The sequence below is a fragment of the Pangasianodon hypophthalmus genome, chromosome 19 (genome assembly GCF_027358585.1).
Source record: "Pangasianodon hypophthalmus isolate fPanHyp1 chromosome 19, fPanHyp1.pri, whole genome shotgun sequence".
Lineage (NCBI taxonomy): Eukaryota > Metazoa > Chordata > Actinopteri > Siluriformes > Pangasiidae > Pangasianodon > Pangasianodon hypophthalmus.
Genome location: NC_069728.1, coordinates 9,662,238 through 9,685,875, shown reverse-complemented (window position 1 = coordinate 9,685,875; position 23,638 = coordinate 9,662,238). Strand labels below are relative to the sequence as shown.

General features: G+C 38.9%; 1 protein-coding gene across 5 annotated transcripts in view; it reads left to right on the top strand.

Moving 5' to 3' along the window:
• pak5 (p21 protein (Cdc42/Rac)-activated kinase 5) overlaps positions 1–23,638 on the top strand; it is a 65,340-nt gene that overhangs the window by 28,538 nt on the left and 13,164 nt on the right. For 3 of the 5 annotated variants that reach the window (XM_026944624.3, XM_034313862.2, XM_026944623.3), the window contains exons 2-4: positions 1,675–1,898; positions 3,590–3,634; positions 22,037–22,867. In XM_026944624.3, the coding sequence (XP_026800425.2) occupies positions 1,695–1,898; positions 3,590–3,634; positions 22,037–22,867 (1,080 nt within the window). In that variant the 5' untranslated portion in view covers positions 1,675–1,694. Of the gene's footprint in view, positions 1–1,674; positions 1,899–3,589; positions 3,635–9,948; positions 13,923–22,036; positions 22,868–23,638 lie in introns of those variants that run through there. The other 2 variants (XM_053242155.1, XM_053242156.1) reach the window with 2 other exon arrangements.

Here is a 23,638-nt window from a genome sequence, read left to right as displayed (position 1 = left end):
CTGAAGTCTAGGTTAACAAAGCCTAAAACATCCAATTATCATTATCCAGAAGGCATTTTTTTTGCCTCCGCCAATAGGTGGTAGAGACATTATGTGTTCTGGATGTCTGCGTGTCTGTGATTTTGTCTATTAGCACGATATCTCTGGAACAAGTGGTTGAATGTTTGTAGAATTTATATGGAAAATCATTAGAATCAGCAGATGAACTGATTAGATTTTGGAATTGATCCAAACAGGGTTGAGGTCGCATCCCCGTTGGGGGAAGGCATTGATGCTGTTGGTGCCCTGTTCTATTAGTTAATATTTATTTTCATTGTAATGTAGGTTGCCATTAATTCTAAGGCTGTCTGTATATCTAAACTTGAACATGCTGTGCTTTATCATTCTGTTGTCCTGTCTCTGGGTTGTAGCTTGTTCCTGCTTAGAAAGCCCATCCCACCCAGTAGCCCTCTTCTCTCTTCAGGAGCTAAAATAAGGAAATTGAATGAGACTGAACCCATTAATCAGTGCTATGATCTTCCATGTTATTTTTTCATTTGATGCATGCTCTCGGGTGTTGCCGGGAGACAGAGCTCTTCATTCATGCAAATAGCACTGTTGGTTTAAGTACATCATCTGAATCTCAGCTGCTTCTCCGATCAGTCCAGATTTAGCAGCCTATGCATACTGATTTTTGACAAGTTAACCTACTGAATGGAGAACAGCTTTGCCCATGCTGTATTTACGTACGACGTACTAGTGAATACCTAGCCTATTTTATTTACAGCACTCTTTTTGTCCCTCTTTCGCACTCACATTCAGACACACACATGCCGGCTGTCCCTTTGTCCGTGTGCACATGTTGGCAGCCCAACTGGCAGTGCGTAGGTCAGCCAGGCACGGTGTACGGCTCAGTGTGTCACAGCTGAAGGACACCATTGTTTTCCTGAATGACAGCGACCAACAAAAGTGAGGCATAATCGTGATAAACTGAGATCTGTTTAGCAGTGAAAACACAAAGGGATTGATAAGTGGCCTGCACACTCTCTTCTGTTTCAAAGGTCTCTGATCCACAGCTTGATTACAAATATATTCTCATACTAATGAATGGATTCCGCTCTGTTTAATGTTAATTAAAGAAACATAAATTACAGTTCTTTCTGATGAAGCAGATATACTTTTTACTTAATTTCTCTTGTTAAATCATTATAGATACACACAAGCGTGAAATCCTGCTTGCATTTATATAGCCCCATAAATTGAGTGATTTGGTTATGTAACATATGTTTACATTCATGATGTTAGGAATAATGTTAAATATCCAGAGATACAAAGACTTGGCTTTTTATGTGCTGTTTAATTATAGTACATGTCTTTTCAGAGATACAAGGTCTTTGGTTTAATTATAGCTCAGTCCTGGTAGTTGCGTAAGAACTTATGTGGCTGATCAGTGTTAACATTGAACCTTTAACGTTGCACCCAGTGTATGAATGAACACAGAAAGCGTAATCAATACATATTGTAAAATCAAGCTTTGTACAGTATATTCTAATTGTGTGTTTATGTGGCTTGATGGAACATTTGAAGATTTTTTTTTTTGCGATTTGAATTTTGACTGTTTATTTTCTACTTGATTGCATTACAAAGCCTTAAACCGGGCATTATGTTTTAATGTTCCCCTTTCTGTGCTTCTAGGTCTGTCCAGCTTTTCCAACATGTTTGGAAAGAAGAAGAAAAGGCTGGAAATCTCGGCCCCCTCGAACTTTGAGCATCGCGTGCACACAGGGTTTGACCCCCGTGAGCAGAAGTTCACCGGGCTACCTCAGCAATGGCAGAGCCTCCTGGCAGACACGGCCAACCGGCCCAAACCCATGGTAGACCCGTCCTACATCACGCCCATTCAACTGGCCCCAATGAAGGTACACAACAGTTCTTCTGCTCTGAGAGTCTTTGTTGTTTTGCTCTGCTTTCTTGATCTCCTGTATGTGCACATGGTTTATTATAAGCTTTTTTTCTGAGAGAAGGCATCATTCTGATTTAGAAATGCACTTGAACAATAAGAATAGTGATATTTGAAAAGAATGGGCTTGTGTGAATTTCCAAAGGGAGAAATTCGAACAGTCTCCACCTTATACTACCTTCCTGCTTCTTTTGTATATTGAATGTCAGTGTTTATACATGTGTTGAATTTCTGCACAGGGAAATGTATAGAATTACAGTACATACATATTCTGTCACTGTTTTGTTATGTTTTCATAAACAATGTCAGTGTAGCCATCATCTCCTGACTCCTTTCCGCTGTCTGTCTGTCCTGTAACTTTGCCTTTTGTCCTGTGCCTGAACACATTTGTTATCTTATTGTCAATGTTCAGATAGCAATTCTAACATTTTCTATGAATACTGTATAAATTATTTATTATCTATACCTTTATTCCATTTTATATAGAATATTGAATACAGCTGTTATTTAGTGTGCAGTGCCTTCATGAATATTCACCCCCTTGAACATTTCCACAGTTTGTAGTGTTAGAAAAACTTGGATTAAATGAGCTTAATCAGGATTATATGTCATGAATCTAAACAAAGTAGCTCAGGATATTGAAATGTGTGTGGGAGGATGGACAATATAGTTATTTTAAACGTTGTCACTCCATCAGTATTCACCCGCATTGTTCTGAAACCCCTAAATTAGTTCTGGTGCAAGCAGTTGGCATCAGTTGCTTGGAGTTCACCTGTGTGCAATTAAAGTGTCACATGATCTTAATATAAATACACCTGTTCATGCAAGGTGGATATCAACAAGGATTCTTTATAAAAATTATCCTGCAGAGCACTATTTAATTCAATTCTTAAAAAATTGAAAGAATACGACACAACCGCAACTCTGTGTAGAGGAGGATATCTGCCAAAAGTCAGTGACCGGGTAAGGGATGCATCAGTCAGAGAAGCAACCAAGAAGCCAAGGATAACCGAAGGAGCTGGAGAGATCGGGATAACCATAGCTGGACCTTATGGAAGAGTTGCGAGCCATTTGAATTTTGGCGTTTTGGAGTTTTCGCAAATTTTGGAGTTTGCGAAAAGGCATACTTAAGTTTCAGCAAACATGTGGAGAAAGGTTCTCTGGTCTGTTAAGACCAAAATTTATTTTTTTTGCCTTGGCCTTAAGGATGATATGTTTAAGGGAAACCCAACACTGCTCAACAACCTGAGAATATCACCCCCGCAATGAAGCACTGTGGTGGTAGCAACATGTTAGGCATTATCCTTGACCTCTTGGTTGCCTATTTGTCTAATACTGTTGTTACCCTGTCACTGACTTTTTGGTGGACTGAGTCACAGTTGTGCTGTATTCTTAAGAGAATGAGATACACCATGATATCAAGTAAAATCTGAAGCCAAATGGTGTAGTAAAAAGCAAGTGAACTTTCGTCAAAGAGTGAGGACAGAGGATGGCTACACATGGCTTTGAGGCTGTCAGAAGCCTGGGAGAATATAGGCCAGGTGAAAAATTAAATGAAAATGAACTGACACTTATAGCTGAGTACAGTACCATAGGAGATATCTCTGAAGAGCAGTCAACAAGACATTAATTTTCTTGATCTCTTCACAGACATCTCCCAAGAATGTCCGGTCATCTGAATCACCGTTGCGAAAAGTATGCCCTTTTTCCTACCCTATTTGATCCTTTTTTTCCTCCTTTGACTACACTATTCCTCCAATTATTTTTACCTTTGTTGTTTTTCACTGCCTGGCCACTTGCATTTTGGGTAGTTCTAGTTTCTAAATAATTGTGATGAACTGTTAAAATATATGTGACCAGAGAGACCCGAGGAAACAACTTCATACACTAACGGAAACTGCATGCTCTTCTATTTACATAGTCGCATATTCACAGTCATGAAATGTGTAGCAACATTTTATGTATTGTACCTTATTATATAACTATAAAACCCTTCATATGAATGCTTCATAATATTATATGGCTTGCTATAAGCATGTCACATGATGAAAAATTGTCATTTGATGATAATAAACATCAAGACATGCAAAAGTTCATCTTGTGGCATGGACCATTACTTTTTAAGTTTATAGCTTGTTTTGTTGTGCATGCTTTGCTATAGCAAGCCGTATTACATGGAAGAATGAACTTTAAAATGAAAGATTTCAAACATGTAAATGGTTACCTCGAGCAGTGGTTTCTATCCCTGGTCCTGGAGAACCCCTGCTTGTACATTGTAGTGGGACCACAGCTATCTCAAATGACGTACCATGCACTAAAGACTTATACACTATGTTCTTGAGTATGTAGAATTTGATTTTTGTAAGTTAGTAATGTTTTAAATAGAATAGTACTTTTTCACTATATGGACATTACAAAAGAGTATGCATCTCATGTCATTAACCCTTTCCAGAACAGCTTTCAGAGGAACAGCCAATGGTTTGAATACTCAAGCAATTTTCTTGCTTTCTTGCCCTGTACATCAGCCATTTGACAAAAAAGGAAAAAAACAACTGCTTTAAGTCTGGTTTTGATTCCTCCTCTTCTGCTAGCTGGAGCAGGGCCACTTATCTATTGAATTATCAACAGTGTCAAATGTGTCTTTTCTGTAATTTCAGTACAACATATGAGTATTAATAGTACACTATGTCTAACTTAATTTCCCAGTACTAGCACTAGAGGTATGAGAAGAAGGCCATTGAAGATGTAGCTTACGATCGGAAACTACTAGCATAGAGATGTTTGTAATGAAGACATTAATGATTAAGTTTCTTCAAAATACCCAAATACGTGATTCTGCTAGCACTCTTTGTAGAATTGGTGATTTGTCAAGGATTTGTTTTATTTATTATCTTTGCTAAATTAATCTAATGTCCAGTGGCAGCTGGTGGTGTTGTTAGATAGAAGGTCTAAAATCTAATATCTCTCAATAGGTCAACAATTAAACTAGTAGGGTAGTCAGTCAGTCAGTCATATTTATTTATAAAGCACATTTAAAAACAACAGCTGTTGGCCAAAGTGCTGTACAAAATTCAAGCATATACCAAAAATACAAAAGTAAACATAGAACACAACAACAGATAGTACACTACAGTTAGGCCACTGCGCTTACTTATGACCATATGCAACAGTAAATAAATAAGTTTTAAGAAGAGACTTAAAATCAGCACATGTTGGTGCAGTTCTTATGTAGGGGGGCAAATTATTCCAGAGCTGTGGAGCGGCCACTGAAAAGGCACGATCTCCTTTTGATTTCAAGCGTGACCTTGGAACAGTCAACTGAAGACTATTAGTTGATCGAAGTTCCCTGGAGGCATTACAGTGGAACAGAAGGAGATCGGAGATATATGAAGGAGCCAGTCCATGCAAACCCTTATAAACAAACAACAATGTTTTAAAATGGATACGATATTTAACTGGGAGCCAGTGGAGAGAGATCAACACTGGTGAAATATGTTCCCTCTTCCTTGTTCCAGTTAACAATCTAGCAGCAGCGTTTTGAACAAGTTGAAGACGTGACAATAGAGACTGTGAAACACCCAAGTATAATACATTACAATAATCTAATCTGGATGAAATAAAAGCATGTATTACAGACTCCATGTCTCTTAATGTTAAGAATGACTTCATCTTTGCAATATTCTTTAGCTGATAAAAACAACTTCTAACCACAGCATTGATCTGTTTGTCAAAAGTCAAAGCAGAGTCAAAAGTAATGGCTAAATTTCTAACATGTGAATGAAGATTACTAGATAGAGGTCCCAGTTTACTGGCTACAACCTCTGTAAAAGAAGGGGAGCCAAAAATTAAGACCTCAGTCTTAGACTCATTTAACTGGAGGAAGTTGGCAGACATCCACTGTTTAACATCTCTCAGACAATCAAACAGACACTGTAAACTGGAGACATCCTTAGGATGCAAGGGAACATAACACTGAGTATCATCTGCGTAACAGTGGTATGAGACATTGTGCTTCTTGAATATAGCATACAAAGGAAGCATGTATAAAGAAAATAAAACAGGACCCAGAATTGAGCTCTGTGGAACCCCATACAAAACTGGTGCACAAGATGATGAATATTTGCCAGTCTCTACCGAGAAAGTTCGATCATTTAAATAAGATACAAACCAATTTAAAGCATGACCTTGTATCCCAATTTGCTCCAAGCGATTTAAAAGAATGCCATGATCAAGAGTGTCAAATGCCGCACTAAGGTCCAGCAAAATTAAAACTGCACAGTTGCTGGAATCGACAATCAACAATAAGTCATTTAATACTTTTAGCAATGCAGATTCTGTACTGTGTTGAGGTCTGAAACCAGACTGATATTTATCGAAATTACCATTTTCCTGTAGAAAAGAAGAGAGCTGATTAAACACAACCTTCTCCAAGACTTTTGAAAAAAACGGTAATTTAGAGATGGGGCGGTAATTATTTAAAACTGTTGGATCAAGATTTGGTTTTTTGAGTAGCGGCTGCACAGTGGCATGCTTAAAATAAGATGGGACTATTCCACTGATTAAACTGCTATTAATTATAGACAATAAACTAGGACTAATAATGTCGAATGTCTCTAATAAAAGACGAGGAGGAACAACATCCAATGAACAAAATGTGGGCTTCATTTTATGAATAATTTGCACCAGGTAACTGTTAGACACTGGAGTAAATTCATATAAATATGTAGGAGTTGATGTGGACTGAGGGAAGTCCAAAGAGGAAGGAACAATACATGATCTTATAACATCAATCTTGTCAGTAAAAAACTTAAGAAAGTTTTCACAGGCCATAGGAGACGGATCAGGATATAAATTAGACATAGGATTTAGCACACTATTAATAGTATTAAATAATATTTTTGGACTATGAGTGTTTTTAGCAATGAGATCAGAGAAATAATTTGCCTTTGCAATCTTAACAGTTTTTTGATATTAAATCATACACTCTTTAACGCAATCATATGATATTTGTAATTTATCCCTCTTCCACTTCCTTTCCGCTTTTCTCCATTTCTGTCTAATCGGCCTAGTTTCATCATTAAACCAAGGATGTAAACAACTTCTAGGTTTTTTCAATTTAAAAGGGGCAACAGCATCAAGTATATTTAAACATAGCCCATTAAACTTATAGACTAACTCGTCAGGATTAGCTCCAAGACAGTTAGACTCTATTTCATGAGTTGTAGGGGAAATAATATACGCATCTAAAAATTTTCCAGATGTAGATGAGTTAAAAGAGCGAGAATACTGGCCTACCGAGGCACGGTGTGGTACCGAACTAGGAACGGCTATGTTAAAAATAATAAACTTATGATCAGACAGAAAAAATTCTTTGGTACCTACATCATTGACTAAAAGGCCATAAGATAGGATTAAATCAAGTGTGTGCCCTTGGTTATGAGTGGGACCAACAACCGATTGTATAAGATTGAAGGTGTCAATAATTTGTAGAAACTCTTTAACCATAGGCTTCGAAGGACAACAAACATGTATGTTAAAATGCCCAGTATCAAAAGCCTATCTGCATTCGGCACAACAAAGGATAAAAAGTCTGAAAACTCACTTATAAAATCCTTATTGTACTTGGGAGGTCTATAAACAAGTATACACAACAGTGGATTACAGCTGTCCATCTTAAATAACTGAACTTCAAAACTAGAAAACAATTCTGAGGCAAGTAGACGGCATTTTAAATTATTTCTATAAATAGTAGCTAATCCCCCACCACGACCGACTGACCTTGTCGTGTTAAAAAAGTTATAATCTTTAGGACAAACTTCAGAGAGTGGACCAAGCTCACCAGCATTTAGCCACGTCTCAGTCATAAACAAGAGGTCCAACTCATGAGATAAAATTTGTTCATTAATTGCAAATGTCTTGTTTGAAATCGATCTTACATTTAGCAACGCCATCCTCACTTCAGTGAAGTCCGTTTCCTGATGAGTGGATTGATGGTAATATGGAATAGGATTGTGATGATGCTCCGACGACGAGGAATAATCCAATGAACGAAGGTTCCGGGGATTTACAACTCTTCTACAGACCCGTAGTCTAGGAGAAGTACTCCTTGACGAGAGCACCGATCCTAGTTGTTCCGGATAAACAGACACGGCACCACGCTTGAGAGACCATGAATACGAAAACCGGCCGTGGTCACAGCTGGAAGCCAGACTCCGAGAGTCCGCATGACTCGGGCCTCCAAGCGACGACACGCGGAGGTACCTCCTCACGCGTACCAACACACCACCGCGTGTTCCCCGTTTCCGATAACGTTTCTTCCTCTGATGATATTCGCAGTCCGGTAAGCGACATATTTCAGATGGCAACATAGACAGGAACGGGGGATCAGGAAACTTGTACCCTCCGTGATTTGAATCAGAAACAGTTTCTACGATCCTTCGTAGATTAAGAAGAAACGAACGATCATAAGCAAGCACTGTGGTAACTTTTTGTGCAGACGTGGACACAAACAGGACAAATATACTCAGTAAAGAGAACACAAACACCAGGCGATGGCTTGCCAAACTCCACACTAGCGCCATCTTGCTATCAATAATAATAATAATAATAATAATAATAATAATAATTCGTAAATTGCTCTGGATTGGGGCATTTGTTAAATGCTGTACATAATAATAGTGGAGCAAATTATTGCACACACACACACACACACAAATTACTTAATGGAGATCTGGATGTGCAATACTAATTTAAATTTTTTTAGTGTTTTAAGCGCTTGCTTTACTGGGTGCATGCTGCGTTTCCTCTGGATGACAAACATGGAAACAGAAAAGCTGTAACCATTTCATTCAATCTGAAAACACAAAAATTGTGCTTGTCATCTGTCCTTTTGTGTAATTTGTACTTTAATTAGCCAGTGTGTGCTGAGTCTATCAGCTTTTAGTTTCTCCTCCAAACACACTTCACGGTGAAAAGGACGATAGAGTGAACAATCCACTTTGTTCACGTTCATTACACCCGAGTCCATAACACGCCTACTGATGACGCATAATAGCAACATCACCAAAACGACAGACATATTAGCCCAAATGGAGCTAAGTGTAAGGATCGTGTCACTCTGTGTAATCACGTGATACGACTGTCACTGATTGGCTGTGTGAATCTACAGCGCTGGGCTTGTTACACCTAGGCCACAGCCTCGCTTCATACCATTCTCTATGTTCTTATTATGACCACTAGTAGTGCTGTTGCACTTAAAATGTTTATTAACCACAAATAAGACAATTTGGATGCAAAAAAAATGAAACCTTATTATGATTTTTTTTTATTAATCTTTGTAGGGGGCGAATAAATGATTTCTATAATGGTATATTTGGCTGGGTAATGGTTCTAGCTTTGTAAGGAGCTATTCTTGGACCTTTTTCCTGAAAGAGAAACCCTCTGTTGTAGCTTTTTCCACATTACATTAGTATTTGTCTGCATGACATTTTTAAATTATACCTTTCAAAAAGAAAGACCTGTGTATACATCAGTATTAATGCCATGAGGGTGATTGAAGCACTTATCAGGAGCATGGAGTAAGTCTCTGGGTTTAAGCTGTGTATAATATTAGAAAGGCTCAGCTAACCCTCCACCCCCACCCATCTTTTTCCATTCACTGCAGTGACATATGAATGATGTGCTCATTCCTGCAGTTGGCAGACTTGTCTGTGTACCGTTCCTGAGGTAATAAGGGAGTACAGAGAATGAGAGAGAAAACAGTGTCCATCTTGTGAGTGTTCATCCTGTTCCCATTGGAAAGATAAATCCTACCTGCATATCGCCGACTTACACAATGTCTGTCTTTATTCACCTTATCTGAAGATCAGTGGATGTGGCCTTTGCGCTTACGACTTTTTGTCAGAATTACTGTTGTTTAGTTATGTATGTTTTCCTCTTTTGTGCAACAGATGACCTAGTGCATAACTCATTTTTCCATGTCACATGATTGCTAAGGTGAGTGTGCTTCAGTGCATGCACTCAGTAGAGTCTCTATAGCTCACGGTAAACCAGATTATTGGTACTTTACGTAGGCATGATGTAAGCTTGTTAGACAGTTTCGGTTTAAGGAACATGGTTAATAGAGAGATACTCTACGATTTAGTTGTCGTGCTGTGCTGTATTTAGATTCTATACTGTACCTCTTCTGATCAATCTGACTGTGATTCTTCAAATGGCTTTGTACTGCAAAGCTTATTTTTTAAATTCTTGTTTATTGTGGAATACGGCGGCTGGTAGGAAGAGAGTGGATGCACTGTGGTAATATTTAAATCATATCTAACTTGCACCTGGTGCAGTGTGCATGTACCGGTAAACAGCATCAGTTCCTCAGGTTACTGTATTTTGCATGTTTAACATCTATATCTGTTTTGAACACAAATATTTTTTCATGCTCCTTCTAAATTAGGCTAAAATTTTTTTTTTCTGAATGAAATCACGAAGAGGCAAATTCAGTGTCACAAGCATAGATATAGGAAATGTACGTGCCGCTTTGGGCTACATTTCACAAGTCCAAGTAAATTCCGTGTCCACGAGTAGGGTAGCATTTGGATCATTTACACCTGAAAGCCAGAGAACAAGGAATTACTTGTTAGAGGAGAAAGTTCTAAGTATATGTGTGTTTTACTTTATGAGGGGCTTTTGCGAGACTTTTAGCATGCTGGAGAAGTTGTGATGCTTGTTGAATAGATTTCCTGCCCAGTTGCTATTACTGGCTATTTTGCAGTGGAGGGATTTATAACTTCTTGTGCTTACTGATTTGTTGTGACTGTTTGCTGCCCATCTTCATCAGCAAGATAAGAAAAAAATGTACACAATCTCACTCTTTGAGCCTGTTTTTTCCACAAGTGCACTTGCCATTCAAGCCACTGTGTGTGTCTCAACCCTCCGAGTCAAATTAGCATGTGCAACTTGTTTCACCTATAAGCAGTATACAACATCAAGGCTGTATGTTTAAAGCGTAAAAGAACTCCTCTGAGTTCAAACTTGGGAGTAAAAATGATATAAAATTTTACTTAGTAAGGAGTAAGTGTTAATCCTAGAAGTAAATCTTAAACATGAAGTACGATAGTGGCATTGCCATAAATCCATCAACCACATCCTATTTCTGTAGTATTATCTTACAGAAGTGAAAAGTAGGCCATACTCTAAGCACAGTCACTCCAGTGTTGAGATACACCTTATGTTTGTGAAATAATAATAATAATAATAATAATAATTGCAAATGAGAGCATACTAGTCATGTTTCACGTTTCAGGCAAATATATTTTCATTTGATAAGATACAATCTCATATTTAATGCAACTTACTCCATATTTACTAAGGGATGTGTTTGAGATTTGGAACCCCAAATACCCAAATACAGTCTTTATAGCTGAGTTGGAAGAAGAAAGGAGAACATAAAGAGTTCAGCTAGGGTCAACCTGACTAGTCAGGGTAAAAATAGTGATGGTAGAGGTGATTAATGCTTTGTATCCAGTCATTTTTCATACTGCAGATGAATGCTAGAAAATATTTTAAGCATTTAAAAAAATTGACAAAAAGCCTTGTGAAAAAATTAACAAGAAGCTCTGGGCAGAGGAGGACAGCTGGGACCCACTGTAAGAGCTAAAGTGATTAATATAGTATATTTTGTGGATAGCATGAGAGTAAATGCTGAATAATCTAAAAGCAGAAGCATTTTATTACTGGAATGTGGAATTTTTCAGATTTACACATATTGGGCCATATTCAGTGAGTTGGCGACTTAAGCCCAAATGTTGTGTCAGTACTTACATGGGGAAAGTTACCTGTATTCAGAATCTGGTTATGCATGTGCCTAAGTCAAGCCCAATTCAGATTTTGCAAAATCACCTGTGTGTAGTTCATGCCTCTGAGGGTCTGAAGTGGGGTTTCCAGTAGCATCAAGACCATCGCCTTTAAACACAAGTATTTGCCTTTACACCTGCTAAAACTTAAGGATAGAAAATGCGGACTGAAGACAATTCAAGCAAAGGACAGTTTAAAAAGGGAAAATAATAAAAATACTAATACAATGATATATGATTGAGAAGCAAGCATGGAAATATTCCACTTCTATTATCAAATACAGTATATGAAAGAGCACTTGATTCAGCATATTCTATTATTTGGCATTTTATTTATTTATTTTTTTTTTTACAATTAACAGTACACACAACTTTATGAAACCAAGAGATACTAAATCAGGAACTATTTTTAGCACACTTTTAATTCACCATTTTGATTGGTTGAAATAATAAAATAATGCTAATATTTTCGATAATTCATGGGCCTATGCAATAAAGAAAACGTGCCGACAGTTTGAAGGATAAGCTGACCAAGCCCTTATCTGCTCCATTTATGGCTTATAAATTTATACATAAAAAATTAATACTTGAGATAAGCAGCGTCTCCAACTAAGATGTTACCTCCTCCGATATTCTCCATGCAAAAACATTAACCAGCCAAACAAACAAACAAAAAACTTGGGGCTTTTAATGGATGATACTATTAATTATGTCTATTAATTAATTTATGCATTGACATTGACCTTGAAAGGCATTCCATAATTTTTTTGAGTGTGTTTATAGCCCAAAACAAATTTTAGCGTGACATGTTGTGGTTACATCAAACTGTCAGACAGTGGCTCAGGACTTAATTCTGCTCGTCACTCAAGCTGATATTGTGCAAGAAAAATGTGCTTAAATGTGTTCAATGGTGGAATCATGCATATCTGAGACACCGAGACTCTGTTTAAGGCAAACTCCAACCTGCAAGCGTAACTCTCATGCAAATCTCTGAATAGAGCTGAAGTCTGTAGTTATTTCTGAGATCTGTATGCCAGTGTGTGCAATTTCAATATTAAATCCTCATTACATCCACAACTCGACTATGAGTATGGCCCATTACATTGTGCCGTTTTGGCTGTGCCTCCTCACGCCAGAATCATGTTGTTGCTTAGAGTGTTGCTAGAGGTATTTGATTAATGACCAAATCTACGATTTATAAAAAAGTATAACATTTTTATGACATTTGATGATCAATCAAATGCAATACAGCTTCATGAGCATAAAGTTTCTGCCTTTTCTGATGCAGTGCTGCCACTTTTTGCTGCTTTGAGATACCTCTTAAATACTCACGCATTTAAGAATACTCTTATAGCTAAAGATTTGTTTGTACATTGCTCCCATTATTAAACCTAAGAATAGTATTTTTACCACTTAAGCCCAAAGGTTTAGTGGTTTTATAAATACCAGCCCTGAATTTTAATAACAACATGGTGCTATTAGCAGTAGGGAAAATTGCACCAGCTTGACTGTCTACCTTCAACCAGAGAACTCAAATTACTAAACCTAAAACTGAAACTATAATATTTATTCATTCATTCATTCATCTTCAGTAAGCACTTGATTCTGTTCAGAATCATGGTGGATCTGGAGTGTGTCCCAGGAACACTGGACGTGAGGAAGGAACACACCTTAAATGGGACGCCAGTCCATCGCAGCGCATCACAGACATGTGATCACATGCTTGTTCACACCAAGTGATAATTTAGAGTAGCCCATCAATGTACCAGCATGATTAGCCCCACATCAAGGCTTGTGTCTCTGTAGTATAGTATTGACAGATGAGCACTCACAGTCAGTGATTCAGTAATAGCAGAGCACCAGCACACATCACGTGATTGGAGGGAAATCTGATAGTAGGCCTCTGTTGCTAGCACAGTATAGATGGGATGGCAGCTGCATGAGGTTACATATGATGTGAGCAGATGGAGCTAATGCAGGCAAAAGAAGGAGGGCCAGTGAAAGAGAGAGAGAGAGGCAGTGAAAAGCAGCAGGTGCAGAGGCTCTTGGCCTGGGCCAGGCAGACGGAGCAAGGCCAGTTGCTTGAACTGGCTGAGGCTGAATCCAGGGGAAGGGGAAGGAAAGCCAAAGGCACACAGGTGTGTTATTCACAAAGATCAGTGATTCCTCACACACACACACACACACACACACCCACATACACACACAAACTTTAGAGTAGGTTTAGAGTTTACAGGTGATCATTTGGCCTGCTCTTGTTCAGGTCTGCATGTAATTATACAGTGATATTAATGTGAAGACTGTAGCTGTTAAATGCTCAAGTTGCAATTTGCAGCAGTGGCAGTGTTTGAGCTCTGTCTCCAGAGAGGATAGGCTTATTTTAGGCTGTGTGTGTGTGTGTGAGAGAGAGAGAGTGCTCACAATTCTGGAAGCAGAGTGTGACATTCATTTTCTGGTCACTGGGTTAGTGTTCCTTGGATTTGCTGACTGGCATAGAGTATATATCATGCCTTACATAGCAGCACTTACATTTAACAGGAAAGTGTCACTTAAACCCTGAATTATACCTAGTCATTACCACACTGGCTGTGTTCCTACTATTATACCACAATGCTGTTGAATTCTCAGTTCTGGTCATTTATATTAATGTTGCTTGTTCTATGTGTTATTGTTTCTATAGTAACGCCTGATTCCCAGCGACTGGTATGGCGGACGCTCCACATAATCTAAACATAATATTAAACTGATTTACAAAGAAAAACATCTAATTGTTGATATGATGAAGCTTTCTGTAAGGGGATGTTTTGTAGGTGTTTTCTCCAGTGTCGGTGCTTTGACTTGGCTAGAGGTAAAGTTCATGGTCAGACATTATACTTCACGGCATCTCAGTAACAATCTGCATTTCTTTGTCTTATTAAGTACAAAAGAAAGTGAGGGAACGACTGTTTATCACTGATTTAAATATTAAACATAACTATAAAATGATTTTAAAAATGTTGTTCTTTAATAAATTAAAAATTTGTTATAAATTTATTTGAAATTCCATTCACATTTGTGCTGTGGTAACAGTAACCTCCATCACACGACCCCACTGTTGATCCTTACCTATAGCTTCCAATCACCCCAGTTTTATTTGTTAGAAAATGGAGCATTTATTTGACTTCCCATTCACATTTGTGCTACTTGTCACTCTCAATCAGGAAAACATTGCACAAAAAAACATCACACACAGGCAAACACTTGAAATATTTCCCTCATGTTTGAGTTTAAGGAATAAAAATGGTGCCTGCTAGAGTCAAGGTCATCAGGGACAGCAATTTAAGTCAGCTTCTCTCTCTGATTGCATCCCTCTCTCTCTCCTTGTCATCTATTCTCGTGCCTCAGGATACCATCCCTAAATCTCCAAGTCACTCTCTCTCAGCTGTCTCTGATTGGAATAGATCTTTCAAAGACAACCACAAACTCCTAACATTTTCATTCAAGTGGAATAACAAGTATAATCACATACATTCATCATATTGTCCCTTGCGTCACATAACCTTTACCGTTCAACCTTGTGCTGTGTTTGATTGATGTGCTGCTGTCTTGGAAAGCTGTGCAGCTTGTTGTGTGTGAACATGCTATCGCAGCACTATGGCCGTCACTGTGAGTGTGTGGAGCATAAAGACAGCAGCATGAGCACCATGACTCAGGAGAAAACCCAAGCTCACGTTCAAGCCACTCAGTATGTCATTAATGGGACTTGAGCAGCCCCAAGTGCTGAACTGGAGTACTGTTATCAGTCTAACCCACGTAGTGGCCTTATAACTAAATACACCACAAATGCTAAATAAAAATGTGGTTGGCTTTTGAAGGTTTAATACGATTATAATCTCTCTTTCTGAAACAGCACATGGCACATAATAAAAGGCAGCAGGACAGTGTCAGTCATGAAACCAGCAATCAGCAGTGTATTATGTTCCAAGAGACACAATTAAAAACACTTTGATTATCTGATGAAGTAATTCAATCAGTATTTATTTTGTCAGAATGAAGTAGCCTATTAATATTGATGTCGGGTGACGTAAATATAAAAATTCTGGAGTGTAAGAAATAGGACAGGACCTTTAAGCCGTCACTCATCAAGGCAGGAATATAATGTTTTGGCCTTTGAATTGCATTAAAGATGGGGTCTGAAGAGAGTAAGGCAAGGGCAAAGCTTTGGCAAAGGTGTGCTTGAAAATATCATTATATGAAAGCCATGACCTCTCGTTGGGCCACTCTACTTACGTCAGTGAGGGCAGATTAGTTCATAACAGAAAATAATAGCTTATGCTCAAACAAATTAGTAATATTGCTGCTGTTGAAACTAAACAGATTACTACAATGCTAACTTTGGAGTATGTTCAAAGATCATAGCAATATATGTACTACAAAAAACGCATCACTATCAAATTTTCTTTTATAAAACTCCATCATCACTGTTTCTCTCAAACTGTTATATCTCTGATAAATGGTTTAAATAAAATGAACATGGAAATAACATCTCCAAATGTTTTCAGATACATCACATTATATTAAAAGTATTTTTGGCTTCGTTGTTATTATTTATTGATGAGATGTGTGTATAATAAAGAACTGATTAGTAGAAAGCTGCCATCTGCTGGCCAGTATAGGTGTCACAGAAATATGATTGGTGCCTCATATCCTGTACTCTCTCTATTTGGTGTTTCAATAATGTATAGGTAACTGTTTACACTGGCCTTTTTTTTTTAGTGAGGAAAACATTCACTTAATGTCTGCATGTTGGTGACTCGGTGCCTAGTTAACTCATGGTGTGTTGGTGAGTTAATTCTGTTGGAATTAACAGAGCAGACAGCACGTACAGAGAAATTGTCCACAAACAACAACAGATAAAGGTAATGCTATAAATAGGACAGTTAATCTTGGGGGAGGCATTGAAGCATTGCTAAAGATGACACGTTTATCTGCTTGACTAAATTCTTCAAATGAATGTGAGTGGAAAGGTGGCTATCACATTCCCTCCAACTCTTACCTACACTCCCACCTGTTTGGCCACACACTCCTTCCATCAGAAAAACCATGAACATGTATGTGAACGTTGCTGTTGTGCATATTAGGGATGCATCAATACCTGTACTGGTCAGGTGATCTGTGATCTGATACCACATGATGCTGTGTGACATCATCCTAGTGCTGCTATACTAATGAACAGGTGACATGATATGACAGTGATCTGGATGTATTTCATGATTAATGATCAAAGCAAAGTAGACTACCAACTGCTCTGTGAAAATATCAAGAGGAACTACAGCATCTTCCTCCAATACAGGTAACCTTAAAATCATCTTATTGCTTATCATCTATGGCAGCTGACCTCAGTGTACAGAGCAGTAAGGTGCTGTGAATTATATTCAAGAAATTGGTGAATGAGGAGAAGTGACATGAGCATCGAAGCAATCAGTCAATCATTTGGCAGCAGAGAGTGCCTATAATCATGCAGATACAGGTCAAGAGCTTCAGTCAATGTTCATATCAATCATCAGAATGGGGAAAAATGTGATCTCAGTGACTTTGTCTGTGGCATGGGTGTTGTTGCCAGACAGGCTGGTTTGAGTATTTTAGAAACTGCTGACTCAAGTGAGGAGCAGTTCTGCTGGTGGAAATGCCTCGTTGATAAGAGCTGTCAGAGGAGAAAGGCCAGACTGGTTCTAGCTGACAGGAAGGCTATAGTCATTCAAATAACCACTTTACAACAGCAGAAAACCACATTGGATTCCACTCCTGTCAGTCAACAACAGGACACTCATCTGAGGACATTGTTGGCACAGGCTCACTGAATCTGGGCAGGACAGTTAAAAATTAGAAAAAAAAGGTTGCAGGGTCTTATTTCAATCTTCAACTGTCCAATTTTGGTGAGACTGTGCCTCCAAAAACACTGAAAATAATTCCTTGGTTCTGTTTCTTCCTTGGTTTCTATTTCTTATATTTTTTACTGTTATCTTTGACTGTGTTGTTTTAATTCATTTAGGCCTTAAGCCCACTGGATCCTACCATTACTGATGTGTAAGGGTCAATCTGTACTCCCACTGCTGTACGGGTCAGAAACATAATTGTGCTTCTGGTGCCCATTTGCTGTGGCAGTCTTTCTGTCATAAACTCCAGAGTGCATATGTGCTGCATGAGTTACTCTCCGCCTGGAGTACTGCAGTACAGTATTCGCTGAGATGAGGTTTTGATGTAGTGCTCAGAAGAGCTCATGCTATCTTAGATGTCACACTTCAGGGGGTTTTAAAGCCCATTGCAACTGACCTTTAAAGGTTACTTATTTAAGCATATCATTAAGGTTGAATTTATTAATCTAATCATGCAAATGTCAAAGCTTAATTCACACAATTCACTTGTGTTGTGGAATTTATTAACAGTGGGTTTTGCTCAGCTAGTAATACTGTGTGAAAAAAAATCTCTTAATCAGCAAGCAATGAGAGTTCTTCACCACAAGGTGGAGCCAGAGTTCTGTTTGGAAGCTGACACTCTAAACACCACTTTCAGTCAGTGTGTACTCTACAGATTATGAGTCAGAGTAGACATAGATTAAAAATAGATTCTGGGAATCCTTTATAACCAGGTTCTAGTTATCAGGAGCATCACTATAGGCAACTTTTGAACTATTGTATTTTTTTCCCCATGGCTTCGGGATTGGCTTGGAGTTTAATATTATATTTGTATATTAAAAGGTAGTAAAAATCCATGTTATAACCAAATCCTATACCAAAATGACCTAAAGATCATCACAAAAATGCATTGTCATAGAAACCCCTAACACACATCTGAACTTCTCAGCATACACTAGTGACCATGTCAGTTGGTGTCTTGTGATAGATGTACTGCATCTTCCCAGTCTTCATATTAGCTTTGTATGTTTCTGAGTGAATGTATGCTGTTTTGTGTAAGTAATAATACAAGGTCATTTTAGGACCTTGGAGAAAGGAGTAGAGATGTTTTTAATGCTGCTTTCTCACTGTGTAGGCTTTGAGTTTTGGTATTCAGTTTGTTTTTGGGGTAGTTTTGATTGTCCACTGGACTGGCTTTTATTACACAGACCTGGCAACCCTGGTCTCAGTTTGTTAAGTAGAGTAGAGTTAGCAGACTATGTCTTCAAGCTTCCCAGAGTTGATTTTCCTGACTCTTGCCTTAGGAGTTTATGGAGTCAGAGGCAATACCTGAGGCAACGTTATAAGGATATAACAGAGATTAATCTGCAGGTTACAGTGATATAATGATACAAATGTATCCTGGTAATATGATGTGCTGGACATAGCTGCAGTCTGAAACAATAAAGCAGATCCGCTAGTAAGCTGGGATGCTATTGCAGCTAGTTATTTTGCTTTTGTTTAGGATTTTTTTTTTTATGAGCTGCACTACTGAATGACACGAGTGTGTGGGGTATTGATATAGTGACCCCAGTCTACCTGCTGTTACATGGTGACATTTTTGTGGGAATTGCTTTTGATTATACTGTTTCAGTTTTTTGAACCTATCACTAATTATTCTGGAGTTAAAGAGATTTATTGGGATTGGACTCCTAGGCAACAGTCGACTGTTTATTTCAAAACAGTGCCATGAGGAGATTCTTGTTGTGAAACCCCTCGATTAAACAGTGTGACTTTGTAAGAGTGTGCTGCTTTTGACCTGCACACTGCCCTCGTCTATGGGCCTCATCTGAGCATTTTGAGGAAAGGTAGTGGTGTTGAGCTCTGCTAGAGGCAGTGTCATTAATTACACCCCCCCCCACACACACACACTTCATTACATTCAAGGTTAATCCCTTGCTTATCTTCTGGTGAGCCCATTCTTTCCCACACTCCTCCTCCACCTGTTCACTTCTCTCATGTTCTCTCATTTCGTTCCCTCACTTACCTTGAGACGACAGCGGTGTCGGGGCCGAGAGTGGATCTATTACACCTTATCACAGCAGGACAGGCCAGAGACAGAGCCCAGGTGAAATATGGCTCCTGTCACAGCAGCCAGCAGAGAGGAAGAGAGTACAGTGCTGAATTTACCACTCACAAAACAACGAAGAGAGAGAGAGAGAGAGAGAGAGAGAGTATGTGGAAGTAGTACTTGGCACTCCAGCATTATCAGACACCTAATTCAAACGAATGGGCAGTTTTCCCAAACTGAGTTTGATTCTGGAGCTTGACATTGATTTGGCACACAATTAACCTCACTTCACCTCCTCCCTTTGCCTTCCTCTCTCCATCACACTCTCTCTCCTGCTTTTTTTCTCCCCTTTTGTGCTTCTCCATGCTTATTGATTTTCACTCCAGACCTAGTTTCTTTTCTCTTCAGTAATAAACACTCCATCTTCTCCTGCTTGGCATCAGATGAATTAAGCAGAAAATGTACAATTCATGTTCATATTTGTTCGACATAATTCTTAATGGCTTTTTATAGAACCTGCTGGGCTTTCTCAAGGAAAAAAAAACATCACAGTATATTTCCATCTTACAAAAGCTGGTTAACGTTTATGAATTATTCTATCAAGAAGACTCTTCTACATAATTTCCAGCAGAGCATGGTTTGACACAATTTATGTCAGCGATTTTTTTTCTGTTACTATTAAATGTGATCTTCGCTTCATAGCAAATTCAAAAATGTGATCATGTTGTAAGAACAAATCCTTTAATTTACTATTAATTATTGGCATTAATAGAACTTAATATGAAGTAGCCAGAGTGACAGTGATGGATGGGGTAGGATAGACATGCTGATGAGGTCCGGTTTGAGACAGACATGCTGTTGTGGTCTGTTGCATTAGTCCACTGACACTGTTCCTATAATGTGAGTTGTGTGTTGATCTGAAGCCTTAGGCTCGGGTTTGGTGTGTGACCCCATCTTTTAGTGACAACTGCATTATAGAGATGGATAGGACTTGGTTTAATGACACTGCTGTGATGTGACTGTCCTGTCCTGGAGATTTATAAACTCCTGCCTTAAAATCAACACTTGGAGCATATCAGCCATGCAGGCTGAGTTACAGCAGTCAATAAATATTTAATGGATCCTTTGTTTCAATTATTTGGCTCTCTGCTGTAGTGTTTTTGGATGTTCCTAAAGTAAATTGGCATTGTTATTACAGTGCTTTGTGCTTATCACAAAGCAGCAGATATGTTGTGTTAAATGCAATTTTATTTTTATATATACAATAAATTAAAAATGCTGAAAGAAAAACACACCTTACACTATATGACTGCATGGTGATATTATTGGGTAAGATTCCCAAAGGCAGTTTAACTTTGCTGGTCTCAATGACATTTCCCCTGAACTTAAATTATGTGTGTTCGTTGGGTTGATACACCATCAGTTCCACATGACCAACATCTGACACCAGTGTTGTGATGCCTTGGCTTGTACTATGGAGGTGCTCTGTTCCTTTTTGCAGTAAGTTATACTTAAATGAAAGCATTACTATAGATATTTTCAAGTTTGTAATAGTAATGGTACCTAGTACTAACAGTATGTAGTAATGGGAGTGAGAATTATACATCTGGACCTGCTGACAGGTTTTTGGACAGCTGCTTACAGGTTATTACTATTTGCAATAGTGTCTAAATAATATCATTTAAACAGGGGGAAGGTTACAACATAGAGCTGATTGGTTCCCAGAACTTCCATGTTGTCTCATGTGCTAGCATCATATTATTTCTCATATAGTCATTCTGTTGTCTCAAGCTTGCAGTGTTGTTACACATTTTAAAAAGAGAGGGGAAAAAACTGAGTATCTTCCTTCCCCTCTGTGCCTTTAGCATTTGATGCTCACATTTGGCTCCTGAGAAGGTAAAATAGTTTTTTTTTTCACTGTTTTATTTTCCTACATTGAGAGTAAAAGAGCTTAGTATGAGTCATAGCATAGCTGTGAAATGCTCTTAGGTAGGGGTGGAATGTGATGTGCTGAGGCTCCGTTTGTTTAGGATGAAAGCTGTTCCGCTCAAAGCCGCAGTGTGCCAAATTCTGAGATTACTATAGCATGTTCTTGTCAGACTCCCACTGATATTTATGGTAATCATTTTCTGGGTCAAATCGCAACAAGCACCCCGTAGTGCTGTGATGAAATTCTTTTCACTGTTTGAAGACAGAATCATTTACTGTTTGAAGACAGTCCTTCTGTTAATGTAGTGGTCATTGCATCATCTAAGCCCAGGGATTAATTTAGTGGGTTGCTTACTCTTTCCAACTTTTCCCTCTTTAGACTATTGTACGGGGCAGCAAGCCACCCAAAGATGCTTCCATCAATGGACTACTCGAAGAGTTTGACAACATTTCTGTGACACGCTCCAACTCTCTGCGCAAAGAGAGTCCACCAGGAGCCCACCAGGCCAGTTCAGTCAAGCAGCTGTCCATAGCCTCGGCTAACGCCAGCAGCAGTGGCCCTGAGGAGAACGGCTTCAGCCACTACTTTGCCCGATACTCCTGCGATCTGGACAGCAGCAGGGACTTTCCACTGGAACGGGACAAAGGTGCATACGATGGAGAGTGGGCAGTGGGGCGCCACTACCGCTTCTCCTTCAAACAGAACGGCCACTCCATTCGCAGCCCTTTCTACCCAGATGCCATGCCTCAGAAGTCCTCAGACTATGCCAAGATGCCGCCAGACTACCACGCCTACTTAGAGAGCAAGGTGCGCCTGTCCACGGATGAGATGTCCGCAGGTAGCAGTAGGAACTATTACAGGGCATCTCTGGGAGGATCCAGTCAGGATTACCGCGAGCAGCCATTAGGGACGCCATCACGGGCCTCCCTACACAGTGAGCAGATCAGCTACCCGGATGGTGACTGGGGCGGAGGAATCTATACTGCAGCGCTGAGGGATGAGTACGAAAAGAGGCCGAAGTCATCATACATATGTCAGACAAGCCCCCAGCCAGCCATTCGGCAGCGCTCCAGATCAGGCTCTGGCTTACAGGAGCCCAGTCTGCCCTACGGCATCAGTGCCTTCAAGGCTGCACCGCACGGGCCCTACAGCTCCTATACTTACCCTCGTCTTTCTGAAAACACCTCTGTCTCCCAGATCATTGGCAAGGTAATGCACTCAGTCATCTGTATGTCTTCCCTGTATACCTCAGATTGTTAAATACAGGTTTTGGGATTGAAATTCAATCTTATCTAGATCACAATAAGTATTAAAAACATGGACACACATAATATTTAATATTAATTATAATCTTTTTTCTTGGTAAGGATGCAGGACTAACTGGAGCTTACTTAACACGACATTGCAGTTGTCCAGTGTAGACGTTAAGAAAGCATGCACTAATATCTCAGCCTCACATGGAGATAGCATGTGTCTTATTTTGGCTGTGATTTTAAAATGATATGCACTTTTACAGATTTTACTTACATGGGAATCAAACATAAATCCAGGGTTAAGGATTACAACATGGTGTTAACTGTAGCTTTTGGTTTCACAGAATAACTATCAGATTAAATCAGCAACCTCTTTGCAGGCAGACTAAGTACCCAACATCAGCATTTCAGTTTTATTAGACTTTAGGAAAATAACAATTCTATTCATTCAAGCTTTTAGGTTACTGTCTTTTGTTGTGCATAGGTGTGCTGATGAATCTAATGAGCTGGTAAGTATGATTATATGTCATCAGCATAGACATGAAAGCCATCATTATGTTTGTGGATGACGCATCCAGAGAGCTGGCTATAAACTGAAAATAGTAGATGGTCTAAAACTGAATCTTGTGGAATACAATGTTGTATTAAAAGTTACTTGAAGTAATTTGTTTAAAAGTTATTTTTTACAAAGCAGCTTTACAGAAGTCTGGATGTAGATTTAGATTCT